General features: G+C 42.3%; 1 protein-coding gene across 1 annotated transcript in view; it reads left to right on the top strand.

Moving 5' to 3' along the window:
- TEX10 (testis expressed 10) overlaps positions 1-25700 on the top strand; it is a 266721-nt gene extending 241021 nt beyond the window's left edge. Inside the window, exons 13-14 of the mRNA XM_053714474.1 lie at positions 1733-1943; positions 25286-25700. Of these exons, the coding sequence (XP_053570449.1) occupies positions 1733-1943; positions 25286-25399 (325 nt within the window). The 3' untranslated portion in view covers positions 25400-25700. The remainder of the gene's footprint in view (positions 1-1732; positions 1944-25285) is intronic.
- The last annotated feature ends 2066 nt before the right edge of the window (positions 25701-27766 follow it).

Consider the following 27766-nt stretch of genomic DNA (forward strand, 5'->3'; position numbering starts at 1 on the left):
CCTCTGAGGAAACGCACTCTAGGGAATGTGCTTCCTATGAGAATAAAGGTTCAGATAATATGGCGTCTGATTGATTGTATGGCACGCTGACTTTTGTTTTAATTTTAAAAAAAAAATGTGCAGTTGGGAGTGGGGCAGATGAAGGCTGCAGGACTAGGAAATGTTTGAATAAAAAAAGCACATACATTAAAGTGCATATTTTAAATAAGTCCCTATTATTCAAACATCCTAGGGAGATCAAAGTAATGTCTTAAACATAAAGACTGTGAAGTAAATATAATAATATGTATTCATTATAGTGCAAATAATCTGTGTACAAATTAAATGTTTTAAAAATAATTTTAAAACCGTTGTTCGCAAAATTTGGATTGTTTTCCAGTGAGGGGACCACGAAACTCGTTTCTCCTTTCCTGTGGCCATTAAGAGACGGCTATAGATGAGAAACTTTACTGCAGTGTTCACTGAGTAAAAAGTATTCGACACCTATGCTATTACTACTGAAAAAGTGGCAAATTTCAGAGATAAAATTCAACCCAAAATGTTTATTTTGTGATTCAGATAGAGCATACAATTGTAACTACTGCTTTTTTTTTTTTAGTACAGTTTTTGACGCAGTTATCTCACATGTCCTGAAATATAAATATAATAATGGTATATTCTGAATCTGCTGGACCTGCTAAAAAAGATTTAATTTGCGTGGGTCACTCGCTGAAATATGACTTATAGTAGTGTTTAAATGTAGGTAGCAAAAAAAGCTCAAAATTGGCTCTAAACTGGGGTGAGAAAATAGCTAAGCAGCGAAAGGGTTAAACAACTTTTTCAGTTACTTCTATTATCTACTTTGCTTCATTTTTATAGTATCCATTGTTGCAAAGCATAGCTAGGTAGGCTCATAAGCAGCAAAACACTATTGGGTGCTAGCTGCTGATTGGTGGCTGCACTTTTATTTCCCTGACCCTATGTGCTCAGCTAGCTCCCAGAAATGCATTGTTGCATGTTAAGGCTGGGTTTTGTGCCCCTTTAAATTGGGACAAATAAACAATGAAAGTACAATGCAAACTTATTTTACTACACCTGCTAAAGATGGCTGCATTTATGGAATATCCTACTACGTATTTAAAAAGGTGACATATTAATGTAACTGTTTAATGTTCCTGTAAATAAAGAGACAGTGCATGAAAATGTTTAAATAGAGAAACGGCATTGTCAGAGAGCAAAGCTTTGACAAGAGTGCCTAGTTTCTAGGTATGTTTTATTCCTTTTATTTGTGTGTATGTTTGTTTTGTTTACTGAACCACAAATTTTTCTTTTGTCATTTAGATAGAGCATGAAATTTTATCAATTTTTCTTCGTTCTCTTGCTATCTTTATTTTAAAAGCAGGAATGTAAATCTTAACAGCCAGCTCATTTTAGGTTCAGCACCATGGATAGCGCTTGCCTATCGGAGGCTGACATCTACCCACCAGTAAGCAAGCATAACCCAGGTTCTCAACCAAAAATGGTCCAGCTCCTATGTATCACATTCCTACCTTTTAAATAAAGATCGCAAGCGAATGAAGACAAATTGATAATAGGAGTAAATAAGAAAGTTGCTTAAAATTACATGCTCTATCAGAATCATGAAAGAAAAAAATTGGATTTAGTGTCCCTTTAACTTACAGGCAGTGAAACCATGTTAATGAAAAGTATTTGTTTTCTGTAGACGATGTTGATAACTACGTTTGTGTTTTAGGGACACACTTTGGGGAGCGTGTATTTCTTTGTTATCGATGCTTCCGAATGTGCTGAAACTGATGTTGCAAAGTCTTCAGGTTAGCAGAGCCTGTCAAGAAGAGTTGCCGGTTATCGCCCAATTGCTTCGCCTGCTACTGCAGAACACACAGCTGAGGAGCCATATGATGACAAATGCTTTTTTGGTACAGCAAACATTACAAGATGTTATGGTACGTGCATCATATTTATTACTATCTATTTATGTATTGGATCAGCACCAACTTTTGTATAACCCTTTAAAAGGACATGAAACCGAAAAAAAAAATTCTTTCATGATTCGGATAGAGCACACATTTTTAAACAACTTTCCAATTTACTTCTGTTATCAATATTGCTTCATTCTCTTGGTATCCTTTTGTTGAAAAAGCAGAAATGCACTACTGGGCGCTAGCTGAATACATTGTGAAGCCAATGAAAATAGGCATCAATGAGCAGCTATCTTCAAGCTCTTAAGCCTCCCTAGCTATGCTTTTTAACAAAGGTTACCAAGAGAAAGAAGCAAATTTGAAAATAGAAGTTAGTTAGAAAGTATGCTCTATCTGAATCATGAAAGAACATTTTTGGGTTCCATGTCCCTTTAAGAGCATTAAGAGACTTTGCTACTTACTCTCATCTATAAACACCAATCCTTAGCTGCTTTTTCACATCTAGTATCTTCATTGCCTCCTCATCAATAGATGCATAAAAACAGCTCTTGTTATATAATGTTGCATAAAACACTGTTAAAGGGACATGAAACCCCAATTATAGAGCATATATTTTTTAAAAAATGTACTTCTGTTATCAAATTTGCTTCATTCTTATGTTATTTTTTGGTGAAGAGCATATATAGGTAGGTAGTGTGCTAGTGTTTAGAGGACTATTTGGCAGCAAACACTGCTGCAGTCTAATGCATAGGTATAACATTCTTGAAAAACTGCTGCCATATAGTGCTCTAGACATGTGCACACTCCAAAACGTACCTACCTGCTTCCAAGGATACCAAGAGAACAAGTAAATTTGATAATGGAAGCAAATTAGAAACTTTTTTTTTTTTTTTAAATCGTGATTTATGAAATAATTTTTTTGAGTTTCTTGTCCCCTTAATGGAATTAGGTTGCATTAACATCAATCATGAATGGTGTTATACCTCCTCACGCAGGCAACAGGTTGGAATGACCTGAACTACCCCACAGTTTATTATCTGCATGTTACAAGAAAAGATGATAATGTTTAATGATGCTATAAGTACTGCTCTATGTTGCTGCCACTTGAACTAGGTCAAGGAATGCCATAATCATTGGTATAGGTGATCTTGCTTATAAAATGTTTTGGTGTCTCTTGAGTATAATGTATTCCATGTCTCTTCCTTTGTTTTTGATCCTGAAAAACAGATAAAATGTCACTAAACCATGGGCTGTTCAAACTTTATTCATAAATTTCACAAAACCGCAGGGTTGTTTAATAAGTTCAAACTTTATTCATAAATTTCACAAAACCGCAGGGTTGTTCAATAAGTTCAAACTTTATTAATACATTTCACAAAACCGCAGGGTTGTTCAATAAGTTCAAACTTTATTAATACATTTCACAAAACCGCAGGGTTGTTCAATAAGTTCAAACTTTATTAATACATTTCACAACACTGCAAGGCTGCTTCGCATCGCACTTTGGAACAGAAAAACACTCGAAAGATATTGTGAGTTAAAGGGACATGTTTCAAATAGGACATGTAATTTTAAACAACTTTCCAATTTACTTTTATCAACAATTTTGCTTTGTTCTCTTGGTATTCTAGTTGAAAGCTAAACCTAGGGAGGCACATATGATAATTTCTAAGCCCTTAAAGGCCGCCTCTTTTTTATTTACTTTTCACAGCAGGGGAGAGCAAGCTCATGTAGGCCATATAGATAGCATTGTGATCACGCCCGTGGCTAGTGGCAGACACTGCACTAATTGGCTAAAATGCAAGTCAATAGATAATAACTAAAAGTCATGTGATTAGGGGTGGTCAGAAGATCTTAGATACAAGTTAGTCACAGAAATAAAAAGTAATGTATATTAATATAACAGTGTTGGTTTTGCAAAAAACTGGGGAATGGGTAATAAAGGGATTATCTATATTTTTAAACAACAAAAATTCTGGTGTTAACTGTCCCTTTAAGTTTAATCACTAATGTTTGTCATCGGAGTCTGCTAGAAGATAATGGCACACACACTATTGTTTCCAGTCAGGTGCAAAATTGTGACAGTGCCAAACACATGCACACACTTATTTAAAGGGACAGTAAACACCTTGATATTTATATATACAATATTTAGTTAATCATAATCATGTAATTCATGTAATTCAGCTCTGTAATTGATAATTTTATATTTCTCAGAATTTGAAAGGGTGACCCTGCTACATATCTTTCCCCAATTGGCTTTAAATAATAACTGCAAAATAATGTACTTTATACTAACGCTATGACCGTGGCTAACCTTTTTGTCTGGAGACTAAAGCCCAGATTGACTCCTTCAAATAAGGCAAATGGTGGGTGGAGTTTGGCTATTGATAAATAATTGCAGTAAAAATGTTTGTTTTAAAAACACCTAAACTTGTCATTCTATAGAAATGCAACAGAAATGTCTCAATGTCTTTATTGTCCCTTTAAAGTTACAGTCTAGTCAAAATTAAACTTTTGTGATTCAGATAGAGCGGGCAATTTTTAGCAACTTTTTAATTTACTCCTATTATCAATTTTTCTTCGTTCTCTTTGTATATTTATTTGATTGTAAGCTTAGGAGCGAGTCCATTTTTTTTAAACACCTGGGTAGCACTTGCTGATTGGTGGCTACATTTTAGACCATTTAGACACCAATCAGAAAGTGCTACCCAGGTGTTGAACCTAAAATGGGCCGGCTCCTAAACTTACATTCTTGTTTTTTCAAATAAAGATACCAAAAGAACGAAGAAAAATTGATACTAGGAGTAAATTAGAAAGTTGCTTAAAATTGCCTGCTCTATCTGAATCATGAAAGTTTAATTTTGACTAGACTATCCCTTTAACCACTCTGTTACCATTGACATTCACAGTCACATTAAAATAGACATTTGTATTTCTTTCCTAAGACATGGAGAGTCCACAACGTTATTCCAATTACTAGTGGGATATTCATTCCTGGCCAGCAGGAGGCGGCAAAGAGCACCCCAGCAGAGCTGTTAAGTGTCACTTCCCTTACCCATAACCCACAGTCATTCTCTTTGCCTCTGTCAATGGAGGATGTGAAGTTGGTGTCTGAAGATTTTTATTCCTTTTATGGGTACTTTTCCCTGCAAGCAAGGATTGGGGTTTAGCCGTGTCCAATCTTTTGAGTAGTGGTGGCTTTTAAGCAGTAAGAAAGTGGTGAGGTGGTCCTTGCTTTGTTTTCTAACATAAGTGCTACCTTTGTTATAGAACGCCAGAGTTGGTTACTCTGTTCTTTCTTTTTCTACAGGTCTCTGTAAGGAGTATGTGTCATTTCACGCCTTGTGAGCTGTCTTCCTGCCCTATAGCCGAATTTGCAGGTAAGTGCTTTTGTCTTCTAGGTATGGGAGACTTGCACTTGGGATAATTATTTCTGCACTATTATTTTGGGACATATTTAATCCTTTGTGTAGGATTTAATTTGAGGCAGTGTGCAGGCACTTGTGTATTTGTGGAGACTAAGGGGGTAATAACGTCCCTTACTGTTTTTGGGATGGTAACTCTAGGGCTCAATTTTATTAGCTGGCAGTCTAAGAACCTTTCTCAGGTATTTTAAGTTTGGGGATTTAGGATGTTTTGACAAAATATTTTTCATTCCGTTTGTATCTGAGGCCTTGTAAGAATGCAGCGTCATTTCTATGTGAGCTCTCTTCTCTAACGGTTTGTTTGACTGATCTGCAAGGGAGTTTGCCAAATATTGGGTGAAGGTTCAGGGCACATCCAGCTGACTGAGGTGCAGTGGTGCATACTTTGTTTTTCACTTAATTTTACATTTAGCCGTTTTTTCGCTCTAAATTTTTTCCTTTTTAAAGTGACAGTAGTCATTTTCAAGTTATATTTTATTTTTGGGAATTATCTTAAGCTATAGACTCTGAACAGGAGTCTGTTTCTCTTGATAAGTGTTTACTGTGTCTGGAGGCCCAAATTGTTTTGCCTATGCAATTTTGTTCCTCATGTTTAGCTAGGACACTTAAGTTTAAAGATAAATTACTGCCTTCTGAGCCAAATGTCTCTCAGGATGATGCTGTTCAGGATATGCCACAGCTTTCTCCTCAAACGTACCCAAGCCTCAATGTCTTCACATACAGTGCTCTACGGTTCCTCTCAGCCTCCTGGAGGCGTGTATTTGCCAATAGATTTTGCAGCACAAATATCTTCTGCGGTATCTGCGGCTTTATCTGCTTTTTCCATGTCGGGGAAGCGCAAGACGAAATCAAAGCATTTTTTTATAGTAAGGTGTCCCATCTTCTGTGATGGCTGACCTCCCCAATAAGTAGGATGAGACCTCGGTAGCTTCTGAGGGTGAGATCTCAGATTCTGACAGTATAAATCCTTTGACTGATTCTGGAGAAGTAAACTTCAGATTTAAGCTTGAACACCTTCGTTTACTTCTGAAGGAGTTACTGGCTACTTTGGACGACTCCGACCCTTTGGTCGCTGTCAACCCTAAAAAAATTTGGAAACTTAATAAACACTATGATAATCCTTCTTCCGTGGAAGTTTTTCCTGTTCCAGACCGGGTGTTGGAGATCATATCTCAGGAATGGGATAAGCCGGGGATCCCCTTTTCCCCTTCTCCCGTTTTTAAGAAGATGTTTCCTGTTGCTGACTCCATTCGGGACCCATGACGCACTGTGCTTAAAGTGGAAGGAGCTACTTCTACCTTCCTATAGAGGATAGTTGTTCTTTTAAAGATCCTATGGATAAAAAGCTTGAGGCTTATTTAAAGAAAATGTATGTTCATCTGGGTTTACAATAACAACCTGCTGTTTGTATTGCTACGATAACAAGTGCAGCATCTTATTGGTTTGACGACTTGTCCGAACTAATTTTAGAGGAGACTCTGTTAGAGGAGATCCAAGATAGGATCATGACTCTCAAGCTGGCCAGTTTCTTTATCTCTGATGCCAATATGGAAGTCATTAGACTGGGAGCCAAGTTGTCTGGTTTCACTGTTCTAGCCCGCAGGGCTCTTTGGTTAAAATCTTGGTCAGCTGATGTTACCTCCAAGCTCCTGTCGCTACCTTTCAAGTGCAAGACCCTGTTTGGTCCTGGTCTGGTGGAGATCATTTCTGAAATTACTGGTGGAAAGGGATCTTTTCCATCTTAATGGGAGGAGAGTCCACTGCTTTATTCATTACTTGTGGGAATTAAGAACCTGGCCACCAGGAGGAGTCAGACACCCCAGCCAAAGGCTTAAATACCTCCCCCACTCATCTCATCCCCCAGTCATTCTTTGCCTTTTGTCACAGGAGGTTGGCAGAGAAGTGTCAGAAGATTCGGAGTAGTCTCTTATGGAGGGTAGTACTCTTCGAAATGGGACTGGAGTTTTAAGTACAGGGAGTGCAGAATTATTAGGCAAGTTGTATTTTTGAGGATTAATTTTATTATTGAACAACCATGTTCTCAATGAACCCAAAAAACTCATTAATATCAAAGCTGAATAGTTTTGGAAGTAGTTTTTAGTTTGTTTTTAGTTATAGCTATTTTAGGGGGATATCTGTGTGTGCAGGTGACTATTACTGTGCATAATTATTAGGCAACTTAACAAAAAACAAATATATACCCATTTCAATTATTTATTTTTACCAGTGAAACCAATATAACATCTCAACATTCACATATATACATTTCTGACATTCAAAAACAAATCAGTGACCAATATAGCCACCTTTCTTTGCAAGGACACTCAAAAGCCTGCCATCCATGGATTCTGTCAGTGTTTTGATCTGTTCACCATCAACATTGCGTGCAGCAGCAACCACAGCCTCCCAGACACTGTTCAGAGAGGTGTACTGTTTTCCCTCCTTGTAAATCTCAAATTTGATGATGGACCACAGGTTCTCAATGGGGTTCAGATCAGGTGAACAAGGAGGCCATGTCATTAGATTTTCTTCTTTTATACCCTTTCTTGCCAGCCACGCTGTGGAGTACTTGGACGCGTGTGATGGAGCATTGTCCTGCATGAAAATCATGTTTTTCTTGAAGGATGCAGACTTCTTCCTGTACCACTGCTTGAAGAAGGTGTCTTCCAGAAACTGGCAGTAGGACTGGGAGTTGAGCTTGACTCCATCCTCAACCCGAAAAGGCCCCACAAGCTCATCTTTGATGATACCAGCCCAAACCAGTACTCCACCTCCACCTTGCTGGCGTCTGAGTCGGACTGGAGCTCTCTGCCCTTTACCAATCCAGCCACGGGCCCATCCATCTGGCCCATCAAGACTCACTCTCATTTCATCAGTCCATAAAACCTTAGAAAAATCAGTCTTGAGATATTTCTTGGCCCAGTCTTGACGTTTCAGCTTGTGTGTCTTGTTCAGTGGTGGTCGTCTTTCAGCCTTTCTTACCTTGGCCATGTCTCTGAGTATTGCACACCTTGTGCTTTTGGGCACTCCGGTGATGTTGCAGCTCTGAAATATGGCCAAACTGGTGGCAAGTGGCATCTTGACAGCTGCACGCTTGACTTTTCTCAGTTCATGGGCAGTTATTTTGCGCCTTGGTTTTTCCACACGCTTCTTGTGACCCTGTTGACTATTTTGAATGAAACGCTTGATTGTTCGATGATCACGCTTCAGAAGCTTTGCAATTTTAAGAGTGCTGCATCCCTCTGCAAGATATCTCACTATTTTTGACTTTTCTGAGCCTGTCAAGTCCTTCTTTTGACCCATTTTGCCAAAGGAAAGGAAGTTGCCTAATAATTATGCACACCTGATATAGGGTGTTGATGTCATTAGACCACACCCCTTCTCATTACAGAGATGCACATCACCTAATATGCTTAACCCCTTAAGGACACAGCCATTTTTCAATTTCTTTCGCTTAAGGACCAGGGCTATTTTTACATTTCTGCTGTGTTTGTGTTTAGCTGTAATTTTCCTCTTACTCATTTACTGTACCCACACATATTATATACCGTTTTTCTCGCCATTAAATGGACTTTCTAAAGATACCATTATTTTCATCATATCTTATAATTTACTATAAAAAATTTTATAAAATATGAGGAAAAAATGGAAAAAAACACACTTTTTCTAACTTTGACCCCCAAAATCTGTTACACATCTACAACCACCAAAAAACACCCATGCTAAATAGTTTCTAAATTTTGTCCTGAGTTTAGAAATACCCAATATTTACATGTTCTTTGCGTTTTTCGCAAGTTATAGGGCAATAAGTACAAGTAGCACTTTGCTATTTCCAAACCACTTTTTTTCAAAATTAGCGCTAGTTACATTGGGACACTGATATTTTTCAGGAATCCCTGAATATCCCTTGACATGTATATATATTTTTTTAGAAGACATCCCAAAGTAATGATCTAGGCCCATTTTGGTATATTTCATGCCACCATTTCACCGCCAAATGAGATCAAATAAAGAAAAAATTCACTTTTTCATAATTTTTTTTCACAAACTTTAGGTTTCTCACTGAAATTATTTGCAAACAACTTGTGCAATTATGGCATAAATGGTTGTAAACGCTTCTCTGGGATCCCCTTTGTTCATAAATAGCAGACATATATGGCTTTGGCATTGCTTTTTGGTAATTAGAAGGCCGCTAAATGCCTCTGCGCACCACACATGTATTATGCCCAGCAGTGAAGGGGTTAATTAGGGAGCATGTAGGGAGCTTCTAGGGTTAATTTTAGCTTTAGTGTAGTGTAGTAGACAACCCCAAGTATTGATCTAGGCCCATCTTGGTATATTTCATGCCACCATGTCACCGCCAAATGCGATCAAATAAAAAAAAATGTTAATTTTTTTTACAATTTTAGGTTTCTCACTGAAATTATTTACAAACAACTTGTGCAATTATGGCATAAATGGTTGTAAATGCTTCTCTGGGATCCCCTTTGTTCAGAAATAGCAGACATATATGGCTTTTGTGTTGCTTTTTGGTAATTAGAAGGCTGCTAAATGCTGCTGCGCATCACACGTGTATTATGCCCAGCAGTGCAGGGGTTAATTAGATAGCTTGTAGGGAGCTTGCAGGGTTAATTTTAGCTTTAGTGTAGAGATCAGCCTCCCACCTGAAAGATCCCACCCCCTGATCCCTCCCAAACATCTCTCTTCCCTCCCCCACCCCACAATTGTCCCCGCCATCTTAAGTACTGGCAGAAACTCTGCCAGTACTAAAATAAAAGGCTTTTTTTTTTTTTTATGAATTTTTTTTTAAAAAAAAATATATGTTTAGCTGTGATGGACCCCCCCTTAGCCCCTAACCTCTCTGATCCCCCCCAAACAGCTCTATAACACTTGCCCACATCCTATTTGCTGCCATCTTGGGTACTGGCAGCTGTCTGCCAGTACCCAATTTGCCTCCAAAAAATGTTTATTTTTATTTTTTTTCATGTAATTAAATGTTTTCTGTAGTGTAGCTGCCCCCCCTAATACCCTCCTCCCTCTCCCCCTCCCAGATCCTTTTGAAAATTATTTCCCCCCCTCCCTCTCCCTCTCTCCCCCCCTCCCTCTCCCTCTCTCCCATTCATAAATTCATTGGTGGCAGTGGCTGTTACGCGATCGCGCGCACATATGCGCGCGCACGCGCGCTCCCTGCAGGCCCCCGCGCGCTCCCGGCACCCGGCGTGCACATTGCACATTCAGGAACCGGATGCCGGGTAGCGATGGGCCGCCCACCCGCCTCCCTGAAACTGCTCCCACCCACCAACGATCGGGCCCATCGCTACCGGTGCAGAGAGGGCCACAGAGTGGCTCTCTCTGCATCGGTTTGGGAAAAAAGGTATTGCAGTGATGCCTCAATGTTGAGGCATCACAGCAATACCTTGAAAGTGGCTGGAAGCGATCAGGATCGCTTCCAGCCGCTTTAAACCCTGATGTCGTACAGGGTACGTCGCTGGTCTTTAAAGACCAGATTGTGTGCGACGTACCCTGTACGACATGTGTCGTTAAGGGGTTAATTGGTAGTAGGCTTTCGAGCCTATACAGCTTGGAGTAAGACAACATGCATAAAGAAGATGATGTGGTCAAAATACTCATTTGCCTAATAATTCTGCACTCCCTGTAGTCCTGACAGCCTCTCAGTGAGAGCATGGATGAATGTTAGAGTCCGGAGATGCAGGGAGAGTCTTTCTGCAAAACCATCCCAACTCAGATTTACAACTCCATAAGCAATCCACGGCGTAGTTTCTGGTAAGATCGTTTCATTTAAACATATATGATAATGTAAGAAGACAGGGTCACAGTGTGGCTCCTTTATCTGAGTAGAATCAAGGGTAATACCCTCAGAAAGGTGCTTATTGAACAGGGGGGGGGGGATTTGTGCATAATATTATTTCTCCAACATAGGTGTGTCCGGTCCACGGCGTCATCCTTACTTGTGGGATATTCTCTTCCCCAACAGGAAATGGCAAAGAGCCCAGCAAAGCTGGTCACATGATCCCTCCTAGGCTCCGCCTACCCCAGTCATTCTCTTTGCCGTTGTACAGGCAACATCTCCACGGAGATGGCTTAGAGTTTTTTTAGTGTTTAACTGTAGTTTTTATTATTCAATCAAGAGTTTGTTATTTTGAAATAGTGCTGGTATGTACTATTTACTCAGAAACAGAAAAGAGATGAAGATTTCTGTTTGTATGAGGAAAATGATTTTAGCAACCGTCACTAAAATCCATGGCTGTTCCACACAGGACTGTTGAGAGCAATTAACTTCAGTTGGGGGAACAGTGAGCAGTCTCTTGCTGCTTGAGGTATGACACATTCTAACAAGACGATGTAATGCTGGAAGCTGTCATTTTCCCTATGGGATCCGGTAAGCCATGTTTATTACGATCGTAAATAAGGGCTTCAAAAAGGGCTTATTAAGACTGTAGACTTTTTCTGGGCTAAATCGATTGATTATTAACACATATTTAGCCTTGAGGAATCATTTTATCTGGGTATTTTGATATAATAATATCGGCAGGCACTGTTTTAGACACCTTATTCTTTAGGGGCTTTCCCAAAGCATAGGCAGAGCCTCATTTTCGCGCCGGTGTTGCGCACTTGTTTTTGAGAGGCATGGCATGCAGTCGCATGTGAGAGGAGCTCTGATACTTAGAAAAGACTTTCTGAAGGCGTCATTTGGTATCGTATTCCCCTTTGGGCTTGGTTGGGTCTCAGCAAAGCAGATACCAGGGACTGTAAAGGGGTTAAAGTTCTAAACGGCTCCGGTTCCGTTATTTTAAGGGTTAAAACTTCCAAATTTGGTGTGCAATACTTTTAAGGCTTTAAGACACTGTGGTGAAAATTTGGTGAATTTTGAACAATTCCTTCATGTTTTTTCGCAATTGCAGTAATAAAGTGTGTTCAGTTTAAAATTTAAAGTGACAGTAACGGTTTTATTTTAAAACGTTTTTTGTACTTTGTTATCAAGTTTATGCCTGTTTAACATGTCTGAACTACCAGATAGACTGTGTTCTGAATGTGGGGAAGCCAGAATTCCTATTCATTTAAATAAATGTGATTTATGTGACAATGACAATGATGCCCAAGATGATTCCTCAAGTGAGGGGAGTAAGCATGGTACTGCATCATTCCCTCCTTCGTCTACACGAGTCTTGCCCACTCAGGAGGCCCCTAGTACATCTAGCGCGCCAATACTCCTTACTATGCAACAATTAACGGCTGTAATGGATAATTCTGTCAAAAACATTTTAGCCAAAATGAACACTTATCAGCGTAAGCGCGACTGCTCTGTTTTAGATACTGAGGAGCATGACGACGCTGATAATAATATTTCTGAAGGGCCCCTAACCCAGTCTGATGGGGCCAGGGAGGTTTTGTCTGAGGGAGAAATTACTGATTCAGGGAACATTTCTCAACAAGCTGAACCTGATGTGATTGCATTTAAATTTAAGTTGGAACATCTCCGCATTCTGCTTAAGGAGGTATTATCCACTCTGGATGATTGTGACAAGTTGGTCATCCCAGAGAAACTATGTAAAATGGACAAGTTCCTGGAGGTGCCGGGGCTCCCAGAAGCTTTTCCTATACCCAAGCGGGTGGCGGACATTGTTAATAAAGAATGGGAAAGGCCCGGTATTCCTTTCGTCCCTCCCCCCATATTTAAAAAATTGTTTCCTATGGTCGACCCCAGAAAGGACTTATGGCAGACAGTCCCCAAGGTCGAGGGAGCGGTTTCCACTTTAAACAAACGCACCACTATACCCATAGAGGATAGTTGTGCTTTCAAAGATCCTATGGATAAAAAATTAGAAGGTTTGCTTAAAAAGATGTTTGTTCAGCAGGGTTACCTTCTACAACCAATTTCATGCATTGTCCCTGTCGCTACAGCCGCATGTTTCTGGTTCGATGAGCTGATAAAGGCGGTCGATAGTGATTCTCCTCCTTTTGAGGAGATTATGGACAGAATCAATGCTCTCAAATTGGCTAATTCTTTCACCCTAGACGCCACTTTGCAATTGGCTAGGTTAGCGGCTAAGAATTCTGGGTTTGCTATTGTGGCGCGCAGAGCGCTTTGGTTGAAATCTTGGTCGGCTGATGCGTCTTCCAAGAACAAGCTACTTAACATTCCTTTCAAGGGGAAAACGCTGTTTGGCCCTGACTTGAAAGAGATTATCTCTGATATCACTGGGGGTAAGGGCCACGCCCTTCCTCAGGATCGGCCTTTCAAGGCAAAAAATAAACCTAATTTTCGTCCCTTTCGTAGAAACGGACCAGCCCAAAGTGCTACGTCCTCTAAGCAAGAGGGTAATTCTTCTCAAGCCAAGCCAGCTTGGAGACCAATGCAAGGCTGGAACAAGGGAAAGCAGGCCAAGAAACCTGCCACTGCTACCAAGACAGCATGAAATGTTGGCCCCCGATCCGGGACCGGATCTGGTGCGGGGCAGACTCTCTCTCTTCGCTCAGGCTTGGGCAAGAGATGTTCTGGATCCTTGGGCGCTAGAAATAGTCTCCCAAGGTTATCTTCTGGAATTCAAGGGACTTCCCCCAAGGGGGAGGTTCCACAGGTCTCAGTTGTCTTCAGACCACATAAAAAGACAGGCATTCTTACATTGTGTAGAAGACCTGTTAAAAATGGGAGTGATTCATCCTGTTCCATTAAGAGAACAAGGGATGGGGTTCTACTCCAATCTGTTTATAGTTCCCAAGAAAGAGGGAACGTTCAGACCAATCTTAGATCTCAAGATCTTAAACAAGTTTCTCAAGGTTCCATCGTTCAAGATGGAAACCATTCGAACAATTCTTCCTTCCATCCAGGAAGGTCAATTCATGACCACGGTGGATTTAAAGGATGCGTATCTACATATTCCTATCCACAAGGAACATCATCGGTTCCTGAGGTTCGCATTCCTGGACAAACATTACCAGTTCGTGGCGCTTCCTTTCGGATTAGCCACTGCTCCAAGGATTTTCACAAAGGTACTAGGGTCCCTTCTAGCTGTGCTAAGACCAAGGGGCATTGCTGTAGTACCTTACTTGGACGACATTCTGATTCAAGCGTCGTCCCTTCCTCAAGCAAAGGCTCACACGGACATTGTCCTGGCCTTTCTCAGATCTCACGGATGGAAAGTGAACGTGGAAAAGAGTTCTCTATCTCCGTCAACAAGGGTTCCCTTCTTGGGAACCATAATAGACTCCTTAGAAATGAGGATTTTTCTGACAGAGGCCAGAAAAACAAAACTTCTAGACTCTTGTCGGATACTTCATTCCGTTCCTCTTCCTTCCATAGCTCAGTGCATGGAAGTGATCGGGTTGATGGTAGCGGCAATGGACATAGTTCCTTTTGCACGCATTCATCTAAGACCATTACAACTGTGCATGCTCAGTCAGTGGAATGGGGACTATACAGACTTGTCTCCGAAGATACAAGTAAATCAGAGGACCAGAGACTCACTCCGTTGGTGGCTGTCCCTGGACAACCTGTCACGAGGGATGACTTTCCGCAGACCAGAGTGGATCATTGTCACGACCGACGCCAGTCTGATGGGCTGGGGCACGGTCTGGGGATCCCTGAAAGCTCAGGGTCTTTGGTCTCGGGAAGAATCTCTTCTACCGATAAATATTCTGGAACTGAGAGCGATATTCAATGCTCTCAAGGCTTGGCCTCAGCTAGCGAGGGCCAAGTTCATACGGTTTCAATCAGACAACATGACAACTGTTGCGTACATCAACCATCAGGGGGGAACAAGGAGTTCCCTGGCGATGGAAGAAGTGACCAAAATCATTCTATGGGCGGAGTTTCACTCCTGCCACCTGTCTGCTATCCACATCCCAGGAGTGGAAAATTGGGAAGCGGATTTTCTGAGTCGTCAGACATTGCATCCGGGGGAGTGGGAACTCCATCCGGAAATCTTTGCCCAAGTCACTCAGCTGTGGGGCATTCCAGACATGGATCTGATGGCCTCTCGTCAGAACTTCAAAGTTCCTTGCTACGGGTCCAGATCCAGGGATCCCAAGGCGGCTCTAGTGGATGCACTAGTAGCACCTTGGACCTTCAAACTAGCTTATGTGTTCCCGCCGTTTCCTCTCATCCCCAGGCTGGTAGCCAGGATCAATCAGGAGAGGGCGTCGGTGATCTTGTTAGCTCCTGCGTGGCCACGCAGGACTTGGTATGCAGATCTGGTGAATATGTCATCGGCTCCACCTTGGAAGCTACCTTTGAGACGAGACCTTCTTGTTCAGGGTCCGTTCGAACATCCGAATCTGGTTTCACTCCAGCTGACTGCTTGGAGATTGAACGCTTGATCTTATCGAAGCGAGGGTTCTCAGATCCTGTTATCGATACTCTTGTTCAGGCCAGAAAGCCTGTAACTAGAAAGATTTACCACAAAATTTGGAAAAAATATATCTGTTGGTGTGAATCTAAAGGATTCCCTTGGGACAAGGTTAAGATTCCTAGGATTCTATCCTTCCTTCAAGAAGGATTGGAAAAAGGTTTATCTGCAAGTTCCCTGAAGGGACAGATTTCTGCCTTGTCTGTGTTACTTCACAAAAAGCTGGCCGCTGTGCCAGATGTTCAAGCTTTTGTTCAGGCTCTGGTTAGAATTAAGCCTGTTTACAAACCTTTGACTCCTCCTTGGAGTCTCAATTTAGTTCTTTCAGTTCTTCAGGGGGTTCCGTTTGAACCCTTGCATTCCGTTGATATTAAGTTATTATCTTGGAAAGTACTAAACCTGGTTTTCTTCCAAAAGTTGTTTCTAACAAAAACATTAACCAGGAGATTATCGTACCTTCTCTGTGTCCGAAACCAGTTTCGAAGAAGGAACGTTTGTTGCACAATTTGGATGTTGTTCGCGCTCTAAAATTCTATTTAGATGCTACAAAGGATTTTAGACAAACATCTTCCTTGTTTGTTGTTTATTCCGGTAAAAGGAGAGGTCAAAAAGCAACTTCTACCTCTCTCTCTTTTTGGATTAAAAGCATCATCAGATTGGCTTACGAGACTGCCGGACGGCAGCCTCCCGAAAGAATCACAGCTCATTCCACTAGGGCTGTGGCTTCCACATGGGCCTTCAAGAACGAGGCTTCTGTTGATCAGATATGTAGGGCAGCGACTTGGTCTTCACTGCACACTTTTACCAAATTTTACAAGTTTGATACTTTTGCTTCTTCTGAGGCTATTTTTGGGAGAAAGGTTTTGCAAGCCGTGGTGCCTTCCATTTAGGTGACCTGATTTGCTCCCTCCCTTCATCCGTGTCCTAAAGCTTTGGTATTGGTTCCCACAAGTAAGGATGACGCCGTGGACCGGACACACCTATGTTGGAGAAAACAGAATTTATGTTTACCTGATAAATTACTTTCTCCAACGGTGTGTCCGGTCCACGGCCCGCCCTGGTTTTTTAATCAGGTCTGATAATTTATTTTCTTTAACTACAGTCACCACGGTACCATATGGTTTCTCCTATGCAAATATTCCTCCTTAACGTCGGTCGAATGACTGGGGTAGGCGGAGCCTAGGAGGGATCATGTGACCAGCTTTGCTGGGCTCTTTGCCATTTCCTGTTGGGGAAGAGAATATCCCACAAGTAAGGATGACGCCGTGGACCGGACACACCGTTGGAGAAAGTAATTTATCAGGTAAACATAAATTCTGTTTTATTGTGTTTTAATGCTGCGTTATGTGTGAACAGTCAGTTTCTTAGCGAGAGATTGACGCAGGCCTTTTTTGGCGTATTTTCTCTCTAATGCAGGGGCGGTCCTGCATGGCATTCCATGTGACCAGGTGTGGCCTCTTTAACTTCCTCTTTCTTGACCGGCGGTTGTAGGAGATGAAGCTGTTTCTTTTTGGTCCGGGTCATATGAGGTGGTGAGTGCCCCGGGCCATTGGGATATAAAGGTGCCATTTAATCTCTATCTAGTCTGCAATAAAAGTGCAAGCTATAGAGGACTGTGATATGTTATAGGGTACTCCCTCTTTAATTAAACCTAATAACTGTGTCTATTGTGAGGAGGCTCCGATTGATCCGCCTGCTCAACAGCTTTGATAAAATTGCAATATCTAAAAAGAATAAGATATTTATTACAACTGAGCCGTCCACCACTGAGGGTTCTCCGTCCTGCGAGGTGCGTTCCCTACACTTGTCTCCGATTGCACATGCAGCTCCCCAGGGCACTACTAATCCTCCCGCGGGAGGGGCCCCTTGGCCGCCAGATTTCGCTGATCAGATACAAACAGCGGTTTCTGCGGCCTTTAATGCCTTACCACGCCCTGCTAAGCGAAAGGTGAAACATAGCTATCTGTCCCAGTGGTCATCTACTCCGCTGAATGTCTCTGACAGATTAGCAGCTGATGAAGAAGACTCCGACTCTTCGGATGACATTTTTTCTGGGCCGGAATCGGTGTCTTCTAGACCTCTGTGGAGGAGCCAGATTTTAAGTTTAAGATGGAGCATTTGCGCTTTCTGCTGAAAGAGGTGCTTTCTACGTTGGGGGTTCCTGAACTGAAACTGAAAACTGAACCTTTGATCCCTAAGCTAGATAGGGTTTACGAGGACAGGGTGGTGCCACAGACTTTCCCGGTCCCCATTAAAATGGCTAATATTATTAAGAATGAATGGGAGAAACTTGGTTTTTCCTTTTCCCCTTCTACTTCTTGTAAAAAGCTGTTCCCCGTTCCGGACTCGAAGCTTGAGCTGTGGGGGGGCCATTCCTAAGGTGGATGGTGCTAGCTCCACGCTCGCTAAGAGAACGACTATCCCGCTCGAGGATAGCTCTTCGTTCAAGGAGCCTACAGATAAAAAATTGTTGAGAAAGATGTTCCAATTCACAGGGTTCGTGTTTCAACCGGCAGCGGCGGTCACTGCGGTGGCTGGTGCGTCTAACTATTGGTGTGACGCTCTGTCAGCTATGGTCCAGGTGGAGAATCTCCTCGAGGAGATACGAATTAAGGCCTTAAGGGTAGCTCATTAGTTCATCTGTGATGCAAATATGCAGATTATTGGCCTGCTGACATGACTTCCAAGTCTAGATTACTTTCCCTCCCATTTAAAGGGAAGGTTCTTTTTGGTCCAGGCCTGGACTCTATCATATCCACTGTCAAGGGTGGCAAGGGTGCCTTCCTGCCGCAGGATAAGAATTATAAGCCTAAGGGGTCTACTTTTCGTCCCTTTCATTCGGACAGGTCTCATCGCCAGCAGCCTTCCGCGAAGACAGAGCAGTCGAAAGGATGTTGAAACAAAACCAAGCATAGCAAGAAGCCTGCCGAGACAAAATCTCGTAGGTGGCAGACTATCTCTTTTTGCGGAGGCCTGGATAAGAGACGTTCAGGACCCTTGGGTTCTGGAGGTTGTAGCCCAGGGTTACAAGATAGGGTTCAAGACTCATCCTCCCAGAGGCATATTCCTCCTGTCAAACCTGTCATCAAGTCCAGAGAAGAGACGCCTTCCTAGGATGTGTGAGGGATCTCTCCTCTTTGAGTAATCGTCCCAGTCCCTCTAGAAGAAAGAGGTCTGGGGTATTATTAAAACCTTTTTGTTGTCCCAAAGGAGGGCACATTCCACCCAATTCTGGATCTAAAATGCCTAAACAAGTTTCTGTCAGTCCCATCGTTCAAAATGGAGAGAATCAGATCGATTCTGCCCCTAGTTCAAGAGGGACAATTCATGACGAAAATAGATTTGAAGGATGCTTTCCTTCACATACCAATCCACAAGGATCACTTCAGATTCCTAAGATTTGCATTCCTGCACCAACATTTCCAGTTTGTGGCCCTACCATTCGGTCTGGTGACTGCCCCAAAAGTCTTTACGAATGTTCTGGGAGCACTACTTGTAATAGCAAGAGCCAGAGGTATTGCAGTGGTTCCTTATCTGTATGATATCTTGGTCCAGGCTCCGTCCTGCATTCTCGCGGAGGAGCACTCAAGGGCTCTTCTCCTTCGATACCACAGATGGAAGATAAACAAAGGAAAGTGTTCCCTGGTCCCAAGCAACAGGGTGGAATTCCTTGGCTAGATTAATAGATTCTTTATCCATGAAGATATTCTTGACAGATCAGAGACGTTGCAAGATTGTGTCCAACTGTCTTGCCCTTCAGACGTCATCAATGACATCTGTGGCCAGGTGTATGGAGGTGATTAGGCTCATGGTATCCAGCATAGATGTCATTCCATTTGCCAGGTTCCATCTCAGACCTCTTCAGTTGTGCATGTTGAGACAATGGAACGGTGATCACTCAGATCTATCCCAACAGATATCTCTGGACAACCAAATGAGGGAATCCCTCTCTTGGTGGATCCATCCGGGACAGCTGTCCCAGGGGACATCCTCCTTGAGACCATCCTGGGAGATTGTGAACACTGACGCATGTCTATCAGGATGGGGAGCTGTTTGGGGTGCCAGAATGGCACAGGGCAGGTGGACTTGAGAGGAATAGAGTCTACCGATAAATATTCTGGAACTTCGAGTGATATTCAACACTCTGAGGTCGTCCCGATTCATCAGATTCCAGTCGGACAACATTTCCTCGGTGGCTTACATAAACCATCAGGGGGGAACAAGCAGCTCCCTAGCCATGAGGGAAGTATCTCGGTTTCTGGAATGGGCAGAGATCCACAATTGTTCGCTCTCAGCGATCCACATTCCGGGTGTGGACAACTGGGAAGTTGATTTTCTAAGCAGACAATCGTTTCATCCAGGGAAATGGTCTCTCCACCCCAAGGTGTTCGCGGAGATCTGCAACAGATGGGGGATGCCGGAAATAGACCTCATGGTGTCCAGACTCAACTGCAAGCTACCCAGATATGGGTCGCGGTCAAGGGAACCCCAGGCAGAGCCGATAGGTGCCTTAGCGGTGCCCTGGGAGTTCAACCTACTTTACATTTTTCCACCGTTGCCTCTTCTTCCTCATGTAGTGGACCGCATCAAGCAGGAGCAAGCTTCAGCTATTCTGATTGCTCCGTCATGGCCGCGGAGGATGTGGTTTGCGGATCTGGTGGGGATGTCATCGTCTCCTCCATGGAGGTTACCCTGTCGCAGAGATTTGCTGGTTCAGGGTCCCTTTCTACACCAAAATCTCGATTCTCTGAGGCTGACTGCGTGGAGATTGAACGTCTAGTCTTAGCCAAGAGAGGATTTTTTGGAGAGTGATTGATACTCTCATTCAGACCAGGAAGCCGGTCACTCTGCGCATCTATCATAAGGTGTGGAGGAGGTCTTGGTGTGAGGAACAGGAATATCCCTGGCACAAGGTTAGGGTATCCAGGATTTTGGCTTTTATCCAGGACGGTCTGGATAAGGGTCTTGCCGCCAGTTCCTTAAAGGGACAGATTTCAGGTTATCTGTACTGTTACACAAGAAGCTAGCGGAGCTTCCTGACATTCAGTCCTTTGTTCAAGTTTTGTCTAGGATCAGACCTGTCTTTAGAAATTCTGCTCCTCCTCGGAGCTTAAACTTGGATCTTAAGGTTTTGCAGAGGGCTCCATTTGAGCCTATGCATGCGCTTGACATTAGAATTCTTTCCTGGAAAGTCCTATTCCTACTGGCGATAGCGTCGGCACGCAGAGTCTTAGCTAGCGGCCTTGCAATTTGAGCCTCATTACCTGGTCTTTCATGCTGATAAGGCTGTTCTTCTCACTGGATTGGAATTTCTTCCCAAGGCAGTGTTGTCGTAACATCAATCAGGAAATAGAAGTTGCTTCTTTGTGTCCTAACCCTTCTTCATCAAAGGAAAGGTTGCTTCATAATTTGGATGTGGTTCGGGCCTTGAAGTTTTATCTTCAGGCCACAAAGGAGTTCAGACAGACTTTGTCTTTATTTGTTGTGTATTTGGGGAAGTGCAGGGGGCAGTGGGCCTCTTCCACTTCACTGTCTTTTTGGTTGAGGAGCATGATCTGTCTGGCCTATGAGACAGCGGGACATAAGCCTCCTCCGGATTACGGCTTACTCAACTAGGGCTGTGGCCTCTTCTTGGGCCTTTAAGAACAAGGCTTCTATGGAGCAGATTTGTAAGGAGGCTACTTGGTTTTCTTTACATACTTTTGCAAAAATTTTACAAATTCAATGTTTTTGCTTTCGCGGAAGCAGCTTTTGGGAGAAAAGTTATGCAACCTGTGGTGCCCTTAGTTTAGGTGCAAATAGAGAAAGACAGCACCTCTATTTTCCTTTCTGGGGCACAGGAAAGGGTTAGCCAAACCCCAGTATGTATTCAAAAGAAGTAGTTTTCCAGCCTCCAGTAAATTTAAAAGACCTTTATTAGTTTCTTACAGGGTCCATCATATCAACCAACAACGTTTCAAACCTATTCCAGGTTCTTAATCATGTCATTCAGTGTCCTCTAGAGCTTGGGTATTTGGTCCCACAAGTAATGAATGAAGCAGTGGATTCTCCTCCCATTAAGATGGAAAACATTATGCTTACCTGATAATTTAATTTCCATCTGTTGGAGAAAAGTCCACTGCTCCCGCCCGTTTCTCCGGTGGGTGGACCTAAATTTAATTTTAGTCTTCTGGCACCATTTATACCCTAATATTTTGTCTGGGATGAGGGGAGTGGGGGAGGTATTTAAGCCTTTGGTATCTTTGCCTCCTACTGGTGGCTGGGTTCTTAATTCCCACAAGTAATGAATGAAGCACTGGACTCTCCTCCCACAAATGGATATGAAATGATCAGGTAAGCATAATTTGTTTTCTACCACAGGACAGGAAGAATAGACCTAAATTCTAATTTTTGTTCCTTTCGTAACTTCAAAAGTCTTCCTCTTCCTGCTCCAAACCCGATCCGTCCAAGTCCTCTTGGAGACTTAATCAGTCTTGGAATAAGGGGAAGCAATCAAAGAAGCCTTCAGCTGAGGTTGTCAGCATGAATAGCCCCGCCCCCGGTCCGGTAGTGGATAAGGTGGGGGGCAGACTTTTCTTGTTTCGTCAAGCTTGGATACGCGATGTCCCAGGCCCATGGGCTGTGGACATAGTATCTCAGGGTTACAAAATAGAATTCAAGACTTGTCCTCCAAGGGGCAGGTTTCTTCTCTCAAGATTTTCTGCAGATCAGAAAAAAAGAGAGGCATTCTTAAACTGCGTTCAGGATCTTTCTTCCCTTGGAGTGATTGTTGCAGTTCCAGTCCCAGTAAGGGAACAGTGTCTAGGATTCTATTCAAATCTGTTTGTGGTTCTCAAAAAAGAGGGAACTTTTCGACACATTTTTAGACCTGAAATGTTTCAACAAATGTCTGAGTACCATCTTTCAAGATGGAAATCATTCAGTCCATTCTTCCTTTGGCCCAAGAGGGTCAGTTCATGACGACCATAGACCTGAAGGATGCTAATCTTCATGTTCCCATTCACAGGGATCACCACCAGTTCCTGAGATTTGCTTTTCTAGACAAGCACTTACAATTTGATGCTCTTCCGTTTGGCCTTGTCACGACTCCCAGAATTTTCATAAAGGTTCTGGGAGCGCTCTTGGCAGTAGTCAGGTCTCGGGGAATTGCAGTGGTGCCTTACCTGGACGACATCTTTGTTCAGGCGTCATCTTTTCAACTAGCAAACTCTCATACAGAGATCTTGTTGTCTTTTTTACGTTCCCACAGGTGAAAAGTGAATCTGGAGAAGACTCCCTTGTTTCATCTACAAGGGTATGTTTCTTAGGGACCATCATAGATTCCTTATCTATGAAGATTTTTCTGACGGAGGTCAGAAAATCCAAACTTCTCTCTTCTTGCCACTCTCTCTCCAGTCTTCTGTTCTGCCATCAGTGGCTCAATGCATGGAGGTAATTGGTCTGATGATTGCTTCCATGGACATTATTCCTTTTGCCCGATTCCATCTGAGAGCTCTACAATTATGCATGCTCAGGTAATGGAACGGAGACCATTCAGATCTATCTCAGAAGATAGATCTGGATCCGCTAGCAAGAGGCTCTCTCTCGTGGTGGATTTCTCAGGATCATCTGTCTCAGGGTACATGCTTCCGGAGACCCTCCTGGGTGATTATGACCACGGACGCCAGTCTGCTAGGCTGGGGAGCAGTTTGTGGCTCGTTAAAGGCTCAGGGCCTGTGGACTCAGGAAGAGTCTTCTCTCCCCATAAACATCTTGGAGTTGAGAGCGATCTTCAATGCCTTTATGGCTTGGCCTCAGTTTAGCCCAGTTTATCAGATTCCAGTCGGACATCACCTCGGTGGCTTACATCAACCACCAAGGAGAAACTTGGAGTTCCTTGGCCATGAAGGAGGTGACTCGCATTATTCACTGGGTGGAAGCTCACGATTGTCTCATCTGCAATACAAATTCCAGGAGTGAACAACTGGGAGGCGGATTTTCTGAGCAGACAGACCTTTCATCCCTGGGAGTGGATTCTCCATCCGGAGGTGTTTTCCCAGTTAATCCTAAAGTCGGGTGTTCCGGAGTTGGATCTGATAACGCCTCGTCAGAACGCCAAGCTTCCAAGGTACGGTTCAAGGTCAAGAGATCCTCAGGCCGCCCTGATAGATGCTCTGGCAGTTCATTGGGATTTTGGGCTAGCATACCTGTTTCCACAGTTTGTTCTCCTTCCACTAGTCATTGCTCGTATCAAACAGGAGAAAGCATCTGTGATTTTGATAGCTCCTGCATGGCCTCACGGGATCTGGTGAAGATGTCATCTCTTCCACCTTGGAGGTTACCTCTGAGGAAGGACCTTCTAACTTGGGGTCCTTTCCTCCATCCAAATCTAGTTTCTCTGGTCAGAATCAGGCCTGTGTTTAAACCCGTTGCTCCTCCTTGGAGCTTGAACCTTGTGCTTGAAGGGTTGCAGCAAGCTCCATTTGAGCCAATGCATTCTGTAGCTATTAAGTTGCTATCTTGGAAAGCTTTGTTTCTTATTGCCATTTCCTCTGCTCGCAGAGTTTCTGAACTCTCGGCTCTGCAGTGTGATTCGCCTTACCTTATTTTTCATGAGGATAAGGCGGTCCTTCGTACTAAGTTGGGATTTTTCCCTAAATTTGTTTATGGATTGAAACATAAATCAGAAAATTGTTGTTCCTTCTCTTTGTACTAATCCTTCTCATAAGGAACGTCTTTTGAATTACTTAGATGTTGTGCACGCTTTAAAATTTTACCTACAAGCTTCTAAGGATTTTCGTCAGTCTTCTGCTCTATTTGTTTGTTTCTCTGGAAAGTGGAAGGGTCAGAAGGCCACTTCTACTTCTCTTTCCCTCTGGTTGAGAAGTATGATTTGTTTTTCTTATGAGACTGCTGGACAGCAGCCTCCTGAGAGAATTACGGCTCATTCTACTGGAGCTGTCTCCTCATCTTGGGCTTTCAAAAATGAAACTTTGGTGGAACAGATTTGCAAGGCGGCTACATGGTTCTCACTGCATACTTTTTCTAAATTTTACAAATTTGTTACTTTTGCCTCGGCTGAGGCCTCTTTTGGGAGAAAGGTTCTTCAAGTGGTGGTGCCTTCTGTTTAGGTCCGCTTGTCTTGTTCTCCCTCCCTGTTCATTCCGTGTCCTCTAGCTTGGGTGTTGGTTCCCACTAGTAATTGGAATGACGTTGTGGACTCTCCATGTCTTAGGAAAGAGAACAAAATTTATGCTTACCTGATAAATTTCTTTCCGGACATGGAGAGTCCACTATTCCACCCTTAAATAAGACAGTATTTTTTTGTTAAACCTCAGGCACCTCTACACCTTTATCTTCGTTTTCCATTTCCCTTCGTTCGAATGACTGGGGGTTATGGGTAAGGGAAGTGACACTTAACAGCTCTGCTGGGGTGCTTTTTTCCTCCTCCTGCGGGCCAGGAGTGAATATCCCACTAGTAATTGGAATGACGTTGTGGACTCTCCATGTCCGGAAAAAAAGAAATTTATCAGGTAAGCATAAATTTAGTTTTTTCTTTGTATATTTATTTATTTTTTCTGTGTCTTCATAGAACTTGAAGAGCTGTGAAATTCAAGAACAATGGCTGACAGATCTTCAGTATTGCTTCAATGTATATCTTTCAAAGCAGCCTCAGGATCCCTCTTCAGTTGCATCTGTATACTAGTGAAACTGTTTTACAATGTATTACTGTTCTTTATGCTAAAAAAAAAATTATGTTGTGCAGCTATACTTTGTTTTGATACTGTTGGGGGGGGGGGAGCCATGTGTTAATTTGTAATGGCAAGTTATATTAAAAAAAAAAATATCGTAAAAAGTGAAATTAAGTATTTTGTTTTTCAGGCTTTTATTTCATTGAGTTGTCATTTTTGTTTTCTCTAATTTTATACGTTAGCTGCGCTCCTCCGCCACATAGATTGTTTTGTTAAATCTGTTGCACAATAAAGAATTCTAAATTGATTTTTAAATTGAGTGTTTCAAATTTTGCTATATTTTTGAATAAGAGCACAAGGCCAATCAAAAGTACACTGTAACAATGTTATCAATGAACAGGGATTCATCACCGCCAAATCTTATTGTTCACTTAACATCTAAATAAAAAACAAATACTTGAAGCCTCTAAAATGGTATATATGCCTTAGGGCTCGATTTATCAAAGCACTACGGCTGCAAGTTCTCACAAGAACTTGCTCACCGTAATTTAACAAGCAGCGGTCACCAGACTGCCGCTTCCCTAACCTCTTCGCCACCTCTAAGGTGGCAAAATTCAATCTCCGCGGTGGAGTCCGACCGAGGAGATTGACAGCTCCTGCCCGCGCGTGCTTGGCTGTGTGCGGGCAGGGGGCGGGATTGCATGTGAGCGCAAAATTGCGCTTGTGTGCAATGGTGATTACCTGCAGGTAATTTCGCCCCGCCACAGGCGAGCTGAGACGTACAGGGGCGCGTATACGTCCACCTCAGCTTTGATAAATCTAGCCCTTAGTCCTAACTTGCAGACTATTTTATTGGGATGTTCAAATATATTTGGTATTTCCTGCTGTTTTCTAAATGAGCTAAGATGGTGCTACTTTGTATTACAGACTTCAGTTCAGAGTAGTTTTGTGTGTGAGGAACCAAGTCAGTATTTATGAGGGATGGATGATGCTTTATAGTTGCTAATTGGTAACATACCACATATATTTTAAATTGTTAATAATCTGACCATCAGGTAAGACCACATCTTTGTTGTACCTTTTTTTTGGCCCAAAACCTTGTAGATGACTTTATGGGTCCCATTCACCCTCACATAATTGTGACAATGGCATGACAATGCCAAATATATATGTATCAGTACGGAGAGTGCCATATTTATATATATATATATGTATGTATATAGGCCAAAGTTCAAAAGGTATATGCACTCTCACCACCGTCCTGCAACTGCCAGGGTGCTCTGTCGGAGTATAAGCAGAGTAGATAAGTAGAAGCACTCACTGGACTTCAGAATACTGTGTACAAAAATATTTATTTGTGATGTTTCGGGACCTCAAGCGTCACAAATAAATATTTTTGTACACAGTATTCTGAAGTCCAGTGAGTGCTTCTACTTATCTACTCTGTGTATATGTGTGTGTATCTCAATGTTCAATTAGATAAGTTTTTTTAATGTTTATTGCACACATTCTTTCATCTTTAAAGCAATTAATGTTAAGTTATGCGATTAATCTGTGCGTTGGATAGGTTAAAGGGACATTCCAGCTAAAATTGGAATCCACATGGATTTATTTCAATTTTGAATGGAAGCATTTTTGTAATATACATGTATTAGCAAATATGCTTCTAATAAAAGCTATAGCTGTTTCAAAAGTGTATTTAAGTATGCACCGTGCACCAGCATTTTAAACCCAGCACTTACTCAGAGAGCCTAAGGTGCTTGTACCATCTGGTAATTATTCAATTTAATTGCCAACATGATACAAGCCCCACTTGTGCTTTGAGCAGCTGCTGTATTTAAAATGCTGGTGCACTGATAATATCTAGCTATGCTTCACATGCACAGAAAAATGCTAACACTAAAACAGTAATAACTTACTAGAAGCATTTTTGCCAATACATGTATATTGTAAATATGTTTCTCTTCAAAGATGTAATTCACCCATGTGCATTTAAATTTTGACCGGAATGTCCCTTTAAGTAAAACCTTTATTTCTCTTGTTAAGTGTATTCAGTCCACGGATCATCCATTACTTATGGGATATATTCCCTTCCCAACAGGAAGTTGCAAGAGGATCACCCAAAGCAGAGCTGCTATATAGCTCCTCCCCTCACATGTCATACCCAGTCATTCTCTTGCAACCCTCAACATAGTAGGAGGTCGTGAGAGGAGTGTGGTGTTTTATACTTAATTATTTCTTCAATCAAAAGTTTGTTATTTTTAAATGGCACCGGAGTGTGCAGTTTTTCTCAGGCAGTATTTGGAAGAAGAATCTACCTGCGTTTTCTATGATCTTAGCAGAAGTAACTAAGATCCACTGGCTGTTCTCACACATTCTGA

Source organism: Bombina bombina, chromosome 5 (assembly GCF_027579735.1).
Source record: "Bombina bombina isolate aBomBom1 chromosome 5, aBomBom1.pri, whole genome shotgun sequence".
NCBI lineage: Eukaryota > Metazoa > Chordata > Amphibia > Anura > Bombinatoridae > Bombina > Bombina bombina.